At 44.4% G+C, this 13,256-nt stretch overlaps 1 protein-coding gene across 1 annotated transcript; it reads left to right on the top strand.

Annotated features, from left to right (window-relative positions):
• Positions 1-359: 359 nt before the first annotated feature.
• Positions 360-2,684, top strand: PUB19 (ARM repeat superfamily protein). The gene has a single exon (XM_022040185.2). It carries the CDS (start codon positions 406-408, stop codon positions 2,458-2,460), a length of 2,055 nt encoding a protein of 684 aa, XP_021895877.1. The 5' UTR covers positions 360-405; the 3' UTR covers positions 2,461-2,684.
• The last annotated feature ends 10,572 nt before the right edge of the window (positions 2,685-13,256 follow it).

Raw genomic sequence — 13,256 nt, 5'->3', positions numbered from 1 at the left:
AACACCAAATTTCTCTGAATAAAATAACAATGTGCATAAAAAATATATTAATAATTAATAATTGCCGTATTATACAACTTATATTTCTCAGCTGATGTCGGCTTCGTCCATTCACGTACCTTCGTAATCACGAGCTCTTCCCATAATCCTCGGCCACGTGTCGCTCATTCGTCAACTCTTTACATGTCTACTGACCATCTAGGAAGCAACCTTTACTTATCGTAAATACTGCCAATATCTTCTCACCACGTGTCGAAAATCCAGAAGCTGAAGAACTGTGGATTTTCGCCACGTGTCCTATGACTCCACGCTATAAATATCCGCTTACTGGCTGCCATTTATCCAAACCAAACAGACAAATCCAAAAAGAACCTTTTTTTTTTTTCTTATCAAGTTTTTCTGTAAATGATTCACAAGTCAAACGATTGGACTCGCCGGATTCTCACGTTCCCGGCGGTACATCCCTGCCAATCAATCTCTCCGGTCACTCTCGTTAACTCGCTCATCGATCTCGGTAACAAAATTTGCAGCTACAGATCTATATGCTTCGCTACTAACAAGCGAAACGCCCGGCAGGCGTTTCGCCATGTTAGAAATCTTCTTGTTTTTCTCGAGGAAATAGGAAACGGTTCGTCGATTATGCCAGATTCATTTGCCTTGAGCTTGTCGGAGCTCCATTTGACATTCCAAAAGCTCCTGTACCTAGTAGAAGATTGCACTCGAGATGGCGCTCGGACGTGGATGTTAACGCAATCAGATCGGATCGCTAACCACTTCCGGGACATTTTCCGCGCAATAGCCATGAGCCTGGATGTATTCCCTTTTGGATCAGTGGATTTGTCCGATGAAGTCAACGAGTTAATCGAACTGCTCGTTAGACAAACCCGTAAAGCAAGATCCGATGTTGACCCTGATGATAGCCGAGTTATAAATGATATTATCTGGATCTTGGGTCGGTTCGAGGATGGGGTTGCCCCAGATCCGAGAGAAATCAAACCGGTTCTGGAGTATCTCGGCATCAGAAAATGGAGCAACTGCAACAAGGAGGTTAAGTTCCTGGATTCAGAGATTGCTGCAGAGTACTTAAACGAAGAAAAGAAGAAGGAAGTGGAGCTCTTGAGTAGCTTAATGGGATTCATGTGCTATTGCAGGGTTGTAATATTTGGTTCGATTGACACTGGATCTAGCGATAATCAACAGCGCAACCAGGAGGAATTTCATGGCCTTAACCCAGATGATTTTCGATGTCCAATTTCTCTTGAGATCATGGCTGATCCAGTCACATTATCAACTGGGCACACCTACGATCGCACCTCCATCTTGAAGTGGTTCAGGGCAGGGAATCGAACGTGTCCCAACACAGGAGAGAAGCTAACAAGCACAGTGTTAGTCCCTAATTTGGTGGTCAGGCGCCTAATCGAGCTTTACTGCTCTGAAAACGGAGCAGGTTCTGGTTCTGAACCAGGTCGCAAGAATCGTGACTTGAAAAGGACGATGGTTGCAGGGAGTATGGCAGCTGAAGGAGCCGTTAAGATGCTCGCTGCTTTTATTGCAGACAGGCTCGTTAACGGCGATCCTGAAGAGACAAACAGAGCGGCTTTTGAGGTTCGGGTTCTTAGCAAGACGAGCATTTTTAACAGGTCTTGCTTGGTAGAAGCTGGAACCATACAATCTCTATTGAAGTTGTTATTGTCAAGCGATTCAACAACCCAAGAGAACGCCATTGCCGCTCTGTTAAATCTCTCAAAACATTCCAAAAGCAAGAGTGTAATAGTTGACAATGGTGGACTGGATTTGATTGTGGGTGTCTTGCACAATGGACTAAAAGAAGAGGCTAGACAGCATGCAGCTGCTGTTCTTTTTTATCTCGCCTCAGTTGAGGAGTACAGCGAGATGATTGGAGAAATTCCGGAGTCAATACCGAGTTTAATAGAGTTGATTAAAGGCACTAACCATCATGCTAAAAAGAACGCATTGGTTGCCATTTTTGGGCTCTTGACATACCCTGATAATCACAAGAGAGTACTTGCAGCAGGGACTGTCTCTTTGTTGATTGAGCTTCTCAGATCTGCCGATAGGGAGTATCTCATAACAGATTCTCTAGCGGTCTTGTCTTCTCTAGCACAAAATCCTGATGGGTGCATCGCAATTCTACGCGGTGGAGCACTAAATCTTATCATCGGAACTCTGAATTCATCCTCTTCAAGGGCAGGGAAAGAATTTTGCGTGTCCTTGTTGTTGGCTCTGTGCATCAATGGCGGGGCCGTTGTGGTATCTGTTTTAGTGAAGAACCCTTCTCTCATGGTGTCTTTGTATTCCTTACTCAATGAAGGAACATCTCGAGCAAGCAAAAAGGCGAGTGCCCTTATCAGAATCCTCCATGAATTCTATGAAAAAAGCTCCTCTTCCACTCCAAGAACTCCAGTACTCCCAGGAGAACAATTTATTCACGTATGGTAGCCCGAATTTTAGAGGGTTTATCGTCTGGTTTTCGTTATAGTTTCCTCATATACAAACACACAACTGTGTATATTTCTTGTTTGATTTCTTCAGTATTAGCTCGGTTTTTGAAAGAGCTAATTGTAACTGTATCGGCTTCTATTTTTTCATGAAGCTTTGTACAGATTGTATGGCAATTCTTTTTATAGATTGTTAATAAGATGATGTTTTACAATTATTTGAAATATCAATCTCCCTGAACTTGTAGTGTATAAATTGAAATCATCAAGACCCAAGCCCGAGACATGGCATGTGAAATGTCAAAGAAGGCGAAACAACAAAAGTCTAAAGGTCTATTTAGACGATGGTTTAATAATAATGATATGATTTTTTATAGTTTTGTTCTATTTGTTTGTATTTCTAAACGCATGATATAATTTTTTGGTGGTTGGATCATGGGTTTTAAAACCATGATTTTTTTCATTTTTTAAAACTATCGATTCAATGATTTTATGACGGTTTGATTTTTTTTTTTTTTATTATACTTCTAAGTTTTTTGAATTTACTAATTTACTCTTAATATTATCATTCTTCTTCTTTAACATATTTAGGGTTTATATTTCTTCTTTTAAACCCGACACAGAGCCGCACCTCAAACCATCTTCATCTTTGGCTTTTCTGGTTTGATCAGGTAAGGGCCTTTGATTTCACTCTTCATTTCTTTGGCTTCTCTTATTCGATCAGGTAAGGGCCTCAGATTTCTCTCTTTATTTCTATCTTCTTTTTCTATTTTCAGTTTATTATATCTACTGGCATGTGTTTTTCATTTTTTTTATTTTTTTTTGTCGCCGTTTTTATTTTGTTTGATTAGTTTTAGTTCCTTCATGATCGACTGAGTGGATGTTGTTATTAGGTGTTGCTGTCATTTTGTTTTGGGAAGCCTGAATAGACGAGTCTACGTGTGTGCGTGGCCATTTCTATTGTGGTGTGTGTCTGACCTGTGTTGGTCAAGATAATGAATTGAACATACCCTATGGTCAATTGGCAGAGAGGACCGGATGATAGATTGTAACGGCCTCGGAAATTTAAATATGAAATATGTGTATTAAAAATGTCAAATACGGAAGCGTAATAAAAATTTTGATTAACATCCCTTACACAAAACCAAAAACGTGCTCAAAATATAAAAGAACAAACTAACTAAAAGAGATACTCGAAAATAAGAACTATAAATATAACTACGGAGTCTTTAAGCGTCCCCTTCGCCATCTTCTTGCGGAACGGGCTCGGGAACAATGTCTTCCTGATCTGAAATGGTTAAATAAGGAATGAGCTACACCAACCCAGTAAAGACATCACACTGTCTTACTGCCACGGAGGTAAAGGTGGGTAGAAAACAAAAAAAGACCAATTGAACATAATTTATAACAAATTCTTTTATCAGTAATAAAATCCTTTACTGTCCACTTACCTCGGTGAGATCCATAAAATAACATATGAAAGCAATAACATTATCATCATCATGAAATCATATGAACTGTATAATATAATACTTACCACGCCTTTGCATTTCAATCATTAAACAACACATTTTCCTCATTTACCAGCCTACTAGTATCCATGGGGATGCATAGGGGTCCCGCTACCCATGAACCCTTAACATTTATAACCTGATTCCAGAGTCGTCCCCATACCCCGTCCGGTATGGGCACCAAAACCATGAACCTCAATACCCCGTCCGGTATGAGGGTGAAACGGGCCGTCCCCATACCCCGTCCGGTATGGGCACCAAAATACAAAAGGTCTCCATACCCCGTCCGGTATGAGAGACCACGTTCCCGGTAGGGTTCCCTACGGACCCGGTCCGTCCACCATCTCCCAGGATATCTAGTCAGGCTGTCCACATTATCCATTTACCAATTCACGTAACCTTTTATTCCTTTTTTCCTTAGTCACCATCATCAAATCACACACAAACATGCAAACCAGTAGTTTATGCCAAACAAGACAACACACAACATCGGGTTCTCAGTCATTCAACCCATAATAAAAAAAATAATGATATATACACACGAAACTATGAAATGAAAATATCAAACATCATACTGCATTTAAAACTGTAAAATAGAACAAACAACAACTGACCGACAAATACACCAGACTCGGGCTCCATTAGCGACCTTAAACAATTTCACACATCTATTGATTCATGAAATACCGTTTTATCATTTATTGAACTTTAATACCGTGATAGGAAATAGGGTGAAGAGTCCTTACTTGTTTCGGGGTCTGAATACGGCTCTACAGTGCGCCTACAGGCTGTCCCTAATTTTTCCTGAATTTTTTCTGGGGAACTGAAACGCACTATTGGTACCTGCACGTGTCCCAAAAAATTCCAAATTAGACCTAGGGCCCCTTTCGGCCAATATCACAATTCCGGCACGGCGGATCCACCGTGCTCCGGCGACGGTGCCGCCGCAAGCGGCGGCGATTTGCCTCAGGTTGGCCGTTTCCGGTTGAATTCGGCCACGCTTGCATCGGTCCCTACGATAGAACAACCCTGGGGCCCTCGGTGGGAAAAAAATCACGAAAAACCAAAACTTATCGGCCGCGGTGCTCTCGGGTGCGGTGGCTCCTCCGGCGTGAGTCGCGTTTTGATGTTTGGCTCCGATCAACCTGTAGAGAAAAGAACGGTGATCACAGTGGTATAAAATTTGCATCAAACGGAGGCCGGGAAGGGCCTCATCGGAGGTAAAAACTGAGGAGGGGCACGGCGGCGCCGCTGGGTTTCGGCTGGATTTTTCGGCCGTTTGGCCGGTGGTTTGGCTCCGGTTTGGCCATAGGCGGACTCAGCGTCGAAAAACGAGCAAGGGGGAGAAAAATTACCTCGATCGACGGTCGGAAACTTCCCCGGTGTGGCGGTGGCCAGCTCCTCCGGCGTCTGGTTCTTCTTCTCCGGCGAGCACTGGCGGCTAGGATTTCTTTGGTCAGGTGTGGGTGGGGGTATTTATGCCCTTTGCCTTTTAATCTCGACCGTCCATCAAGATTGAATCTGGGCCATTCGATCGTGATTTAATTGGGATTAAATATGGACCGTTTATCGCGATGCAATCTGGGCCATCCGTGCGCGTGAATCTGGACCGTCCGTGCGCACGTTTGATCTGGGCCGTCCGTGTGCGCAGGAACGGATCTGGACCGTCCGATCGCGTGCACGCGGATCGCCCACGTGGCTCGTTCCCTGGTCAGCGTTGCCTTGCCACGCGGCGCGTTCTGGTTGGCCGGGGCTGCTGACCGGGCCGCTGACGTGGCTGCCGACGTGGCACAACTTTTCTAAATTGCGTTTTGACCTCCGGTTTCTGATTTTCTTTTCAAAAACACCTCCAAAATCTAAATTTTCACCCCGTTTTCCCAAAATCAATTTCAATTTAATCCAAATAATATTTTTTACCCAATTTTATCATTATTATTATTTTTATTTTCATTGAATTAAATTAAATTAAATTAAATAAAAAATCAAATAAATAAATAAAAATAAAAATAAATAAAATTTTTATTTATTTATTTATTTATTTATATATTTATTTTTTTTGGGTGTTACAACTCTCCCCCCCTTAAAGAAATTTGGTCCCCCAAATTTGCCTCTTGTTCTTGGTCGAACAAATGAGGATACTGGGCTCTAAATTTTGATTCTAGCTCCCAAGTAGCCTCCTTGGGCGTGTGGTTCTGCCACACGACCTTTACAAATGATATTTTTCGGGTTGCGGAGTATTCTGCTCTTTCAGTCTGTGATACCGACCGACACTTCTTCATAAGACAAGTCCTCTTGGAGTGGAAGCGGTTCATGAGCCAAGACATGAGAAGGGTCCGGGTTGTACTTACATAGCATGGATACGTGGAACACGTTGTGGACTCTGGAGAGCTCTGGAGGCAGTGCTAGTTTATAGGCAGCAGTACCAATCCTGTCTAAGATTTCGAAGGGTCCAATATACCGGGGGTTTAATTTTTCCCTCCTGCCAAACCTACTAATTCCCTTGAAAGGAGTGACCTTAAGAAACACCCGGTCGCCTTTCTCAAACGCTAGGTCTCTCCTCCGGGTATCTGCATAACTCTTCTGCCTACTCTGAGCTGTCTGAATGTTCTTCTTGATTTTAACTATCTTGGACGTGGTCTCCTCTACCAACTCCGGACCAAACAATCTTCTATCGCCCACCTCCTCCCAGCAAATCAGTGATCTGCACGGGTGCCCATATAACGCCTCATATGGAGCCATGCCGATACTTACTTGGTAGCTGTTGTTGTAGGCAAACTCTATCAGGGGCAGATGGTTGTCCCAATGGCCCCCGGAGTCAAGGACATAAGCTCGGAGCATATCCTCAAGCGTACGAATTGTCCTCTCTGATTGTCCATCAGTCTGGGGATGGAAAACAGTACTAAGAGATAGCTTTGTTCCCATAGCTTGCTAGAAGCTACTCCAAAATCGAGAAGTGAACCTAGGATCCCTGTCGGACACTATTGTCACTGGGACCCCATACAATCTGACTATCTCCCGGATATACATCCTTGCCAACTTGTCCAATGAATCGGTCATCCTGATGGCTAGGAAGTGGGAAGACTTGGTAAGTCGGTCAACGATTACCCATATGGCATCGTGTCCTGAACGTGCCTTGGGTAGCCCCGATACAAAGTCCAGGTGATATGTTCCCACTTCCACTCCGGGATCGGTAAAGGCTGAAGTAACCCACCTTGGTGCTGATGCTCTACCTTGACCTGCTGACATACCAAACATTTAGATACAAAGTCAGTTATGTCTCTCTTCATCCCATGTCACCAAAACCGAGGTCGTATGCTTTGGTACATTTTGGTGCTTCCTGGATGCATGACAAACTTCGAGCTATGGGACTCCGTCATGATGTCCCTTTTTAACTCACTGTCATCTGGGACACACACTCTGTCTTAGAAACGAAGTAGTCCATCGACAGATATTCGAAATTCTGAGCTCCCTCCCTGTTCTGCCTCCTTCATACGGGCTACCAGGGCGGGGTCAACTGTCTGGGCTTCCCTTATTCTCTGAATTAACTCGGGTTGGACTGTCAGGCGGCCCAAACATGTGACTCTCATCAGATCATGAAGTCAAACCTATTGTGTGGCCCCAATTGGTCTGTATTCTGAAACCATCAAATGGGCTAAGATACCTGCACTTTTCATGCTGAGGGCATCCGCTACCACGTTGCCCTTACCCGGATGGTATAAGATGTCACAATCATAATCTTTAAGGAATTCTATCCACCTTCTCTGACGCATGTTGAGATCCTTATGAGTGAATATGTGTTTCAAACTCTTGTGATCGGTATAGATCTGAAAGGTCTCTCCGTACAAATAATGGCGCCAGGTTTTCAAGGCATGAATGATTACGGCAAGTTCCAAGTCATGGGTGGGATAGTTCTTCTCATGATTCTTTAACTGTCTGGACCTGTATGCTATAACTTTTCCATGCTGCATCAAGACACAACCCAGGCCCAGATAGGAGGCATCACTATAAACTGTATATCCTCCTGATCCACTCGGTAAGGCTAGCACGGGTGCAGTGGTCAGCCGCTTCTTTAATTCTGAAAAACTTCTTTCGCAGTCTTCATTCCACTCAAACTTAGCATTCTTCTTTGTGAGTCTGGTTAGAGGAGCTGCTAGACTGGAGAATCCTTCAACGAACCTGCGGTAATAACCTGTCATTCCTAGGAAGCTACGAATTTCCTTAACTGATGTCAGCTTCTCCCAACCAAGTACCGCTTCAACTTTTTCAGGATTCACTGATACCCCTTCCTTCGATATGATGTGTCCTAGGAAGGCAGTTTGCTCAAGCCAGAATCCACACTTACTCAACTTCGCATATAGCCTCTTGTTTCTAAGGACCTGCAAAACTTGGGCCAGATGGTGAGCATGTTCTTCTCTGCTTTTTGAGTAGACTAAGATATCATCGATGAACACGATGAAAAATTGATCCAAGAACTCTCTGAAGACCCTGTTCATTAGATCCATAAAGATTGACGGGGTATTGGTTAGCCCGAATGGCATGACCAGGAACTCATAATGTCCGTACCTGATCCGGAAGGCCGTCTTGAGGATGTCTTCTGCTCTTATCTTCACCTGGTGGTAACCTGATCGTAAGTCTATTTTAGAGAAGACTTGTGCACCCTGCAGCTGATCGAAGAGGTCATCAATCCGGGGGAGGGGATACTTATTTTTGATCGTGACCTTGTTCAATCCTCTGTAATTAATGCACAGTTTCAACGTTCCATCTCCCTTCCTTGCAAAAGTGACTCCGGCACCCCAAGGGGACACGCTGTGTCTAATAAAACCACTGTCTTGCAATTTAGTGATTTGTTTCCTCAGCTCTTCCATCTCAATGCGGCTCATGCGGTAAGGAGCAACCGAAATGGGCTGGGTACCTGGCTGTAGGTCTATAGTGAACTCGACTTCTCTGTTCACTGGCAAACCGGGCAGTTCGTCCAGAAACACATCTGGAAAGTCTCGAACTACAGGAATCTCTTGAAGACAAATTTCCTTCTTGGGCTTGCCTAGTTAGAGAAAACAACAAGATTAAAGCACTAGAAGTTAAGAAAACTTGCCATCAAGGAATACGTACTGAATAATTTTATTAATTTGTAAATGGCTCCTCGTTAGGAGGATTAAATACAACTTTCTTGTTGAAGCAATCTATGGTGGCGTGATATGCCGCTAGCCAATCCATTCCTAAGATTACATCAAAATCTCCCGTATCTAACCCTATCAGGTCTACACTCAGTTTTCTATTTGCTATCTCCACAGCACAAGCCCTATAGATAGCTTCCCCTAGTAGTGTTTCACCTCCAGCAGTAGACACAAACAACAGTGATTCAAGTTTATTAGGTGATACATTAATTTTAGAAGCAAAAGCATGTGAAACAAAAGAGTGCGATGTACTAGTATCAAATAAAACATGAGTAATACGGTCACAGATAGTATACATACTCTGTACCATATCCGGGTCGGCGTCGGCATTCTGTTGGGTAAGGTTGTAAGCTCTGCCCTGGATAGGAGGCCTCCCTTGATTCTGGTTCCTCGGGCATGCTCTGGCATAATGTTGGGCACTGCCACAAATGCGACAAGTGTTGTTAAGGTGGTAGCAGGGTCAGTCCCTGTGATCTCTGCCGCAGTGTTAACAGATTTTCCCACGTGCTGCCCCTGGAGCCTGAGAGGGGCCTGGATGGCTGGTCTGGGCCTTTTGTTTGGTTGAGCAGGCGCCGTGGGTGCTGGCCTGCGGAATGGAGCTGAGGGTCGGGAACTCCCTCCTAGCTGAGGATGGGTGTTGAAGCTTCTTTCCACGATCTGTGCTTTTGCTAGGACTGCTGAATATGTCTTGAGCTCCAGTACTACCAAGTGTTGCCTGATCTCTGGGCGGAGACCCGACTGGAATCTCCTGGCCTTTCGGCCCTCATCCATCAATGTCTCCGGGGAATATCGGCCCAGCTCGAGGAACTTACAAGCATATTCTGATACTGTCATGTTTCCCTGAACCAGTTGAACAAACCCCGTTTCCTTTAGGTGTCGGATGTGCTCAGGGAGATACTCCGCATGGAAGGCCGTTAGGAACTGCTCCCAAGTGACTGGTGTAGGCAGGGTGGCCTGCTTGAGCTCCCACCAATGTCCTGCTTTCCCTACCAGCATGAAGGAAGCAATGGCAGCTCTCTGCTCATGGACTACTCCCAAGATCCTGAAAGCTCTCTCAGTCTCCTCCAGGCAGTACTCGACCTCTTCAAAAGAGGATCCCCCTGCAAAGGTGGAGGGGTTCAGTCTCCTGTACCTCTCTATGTAGCCCGGGTCGATCAAGGAAGGGGCGGAGTCCCGTGGAGGAGGGACTGGACCTGGCTGGGGATAGACTGTGGGGCCCTGCGGTGGCACCTGCTGAAATGGTGGGGGCACCGGATTGTACTGTGGTGGTGCCGGGCAGTACGGTGGCTGGGGCACCGGTTCATACTGCGGCGGTGGTGCCGGGTGGTACTGTGGTGGAGCAAGCTCGTGCCGGGGTGGCTCGGGATCCGCTTGCTGTAGCGGTGGCTCAACCCGATGTAGTGGGGGAGGTTTGGGTAACTCCCTTCTCTCCTCTTGACCTTGCTGGGCGGCCATGATCCTTTCCAGTATCTCAAATATTCTGTCCACATCTTCCCGAAGGGAATCATCCCGGGCTGCTCGGTTTAGTGGGGGTCTTCCTCTCCTTATCTCTCTGCACCTGCATTTCATAAGGAATGGTTGAGTAACGGTTTATCGGTGAATATTTCTCTAAGCATTATTGTGTAAGGGATGGGTTCGGGGAACGCGGCTCTGATACCAACTGTAACGGCATCGAAAATTTAAATATGAAATATGTGTATTAAAAATGTCAAATACGGAAGCGTAATAAAAATTTTGATTAACATCCCTTACACAAAACCAAAAACGTGCTCAAAATATAAAAGAATAAACTAACTAAAAGAGATACTCGAAAATAAGAACTATAAATATAACTACGGAGTCTTTAGGCGTCCCCTTCGCCGTCTTCCTGCGGAACGGGCTCGGGAACAATGTCTTCCTGATCTGAAATGGTTAAATAAGGAATGAGCTACACCAGCCCAGTAAAGACATCACACTGTCTCACTGCCACGGAGGTAAAGGTTGGTAGAAAACAAAAAAAGACCAATGGAGCATAATTTATAACAAATTCTTTTATCAGTAATAAAATCCTTTACTGTCCACTTACCTCGGTGAGATCCATAAAACAATATATGAAAGTAATAACATTATCATCATCATGAAATCATATGAACTGTATAACATAATACTTACCACGCCTTTGCATTTCAATCATTAAACAACACATTTTCCTCATTTACCAGCCTACTAGTATCCATGGGGATCCATAGGGGTCCCACTACCCGTGAACCCTTAACATTTATAACCTGATTCCAGAGCCGTCCCCATACCCCGTCCGGTATGGGCACCAAAACTATGAACCTCAATATCCTTTCCGGTATGAGGGTGAATTCGGCCACGCTTGCATCGGTCCCTGCGATAGAACAACCCTGGGGCCCTCGGTGGGCCAAAAAACACGAAAAACTGAAACTTACCGGCCGCGGTGCTCTCGGGTACGGTGGCTCTTCCGGCATGAGTCGCATTTTGATGTTTGGCTCCAATCAACCTGTAGAGAAAAGAACGATGATCACAGTGGTATAAAATTTGCATCAAACGGTGGCCGGGAAGGGCCTCATCGGAGGCAAAAACTGAGGAGGGGCGCGGCGGCACCGCTGGGTTTCGGCTGGGTTTTCCGGCCGTTTGGCCGGTGGTTTGGCTTCGGTTTGGCCATAGGCGGACTCAGCGTCGAAAAACGAGCAAGGGAGAGAAAAATTACGTCGATCGACGGTCGGAAACTTCCCAGGTGCGGCGGCCGGTGGCAGCGGCCGGCTCCTCCGGCGTCTGGTTCTTCTTCTCCGGCAAGCACTGGCGGCTAGGGTTTCTTTGGTCAGGTGTGGGTGGGGGTATTTATACCCTTTGCCTTTTAATCTCGACCGTCTATCAAGATTGAATCTGGACCGTTCGATCACGATTTAATTGGGATTAAATCTGGACCGTTCATCGCGATGCAATCTGGACCGTCCGTACGCACATTTGATTTGGGCCGTCCGTATGCGCGGGAACGGATTTGGGCTGTCCGATCGCGCGCACGCGGATCGCCCACGTGGCCTGTTCCCTGGTCAGCGTTGCTTTGCCACGCGGCGCGTTCTGGTTGGCCGGGGCTGCTGACCGGGCCGCTGACGTGGCTGCTGACGTGGTGTTGACGTGACACAACTTTTCTAAATTACGTTTTGACCCCCTGTTTCTGATTTTCTTTTCAAAAATACCCCCAAAATCCAAATTTTCATCCCTTTTTCCCAAAATCAATTTCAATTTAATCCAAATAATATTTTTACCCAATTTTATCATTATTATTATTTTTATTTTCATTGAATTAAATTAAATTAAAAATCAAATAAATAAATAAAAATAAAAATAAATAAAATTTTTATTTACTCATTTATTTATTTTTTTTGGTGTTACATAGATGGTCCGAATGAGAGGAGAGATGGTAGATGTATGGAATTCTTGAGGCCAGAGACATGGCCGTTTCTCTTTTTGAGGCCGTAAAAGAAATAGTTGTAGGGTAGAACATAAAGTGTCAGTAAGTTACATCCATTTGTGGAATCCATTTGCACCTATGCATAACTTTACTTAGATCTCTTATTAATTGCTAAAACAATTCTGTGTTTCTGCATCCAAACATGCAAAATTGATGTATATAAAGGGTGTATCCTTTTTGTCTTAGAAATATTTCTCTAAACTGAAGATAGAACATATAAACTTCAAAGCAATTCTAGCCCAGTGAAAAGGTAAGAGCATAAGCAATAATTTTGAATAGATAATCAATATTAGTTATACATTCTGGAATTTTAGTAATATTGCTAATCAATATTAGCAATTCCAGCCCAGTGTAATGTTGTTTGAGTTGCAGCTGAAGCTGAATCTAAGCAGGGAGGCCAGATGTAACGGCCCCGGAAATTTAAAATGAAATATGTGTAGTAAAAATGTCAAATGCGGAAGCGAAGTCAAAATTTCGATTAACATCCCTTACACTAAAACAAAAAATGTGCTCAAAATATAAAAGATCAAACTAACTAAAAGAGAAACTCAAAAGTAAAAGCTATGAATATGACTATGGAGTCTTTAGGCGTCCCCTTCGTCGTCTTCCTGCGGAACGGGCTCGGGAACAATGT

The sequence above is a fragment of the Carica papaya genome, chromosome 8 (genome assembly GCF_054855325.1).
Source record: "Carica papaya isolate Zhongbai chromosome 8, ASM5485532v1, whole genome shotgun sequence".
NCBI lineage: Eukaryota > Viridiplantae > Streptophyta > Magnoliopsida > Brassicales > Caricaceae > Carica > Carica papaya.
Note: the sequence above shows the minus strand (reverse complement) of the source record. Positions and strands in the feature narration are given on the sequence as shown.

Coding starts and splice junctions, on each gene's coding strand:
- PUB19 (XM_022040185.2), top strand. CDS start 406: ATGATTCACAAGTCAAACGATTGGACTCGCCGGATTCTCACGTTCCCG.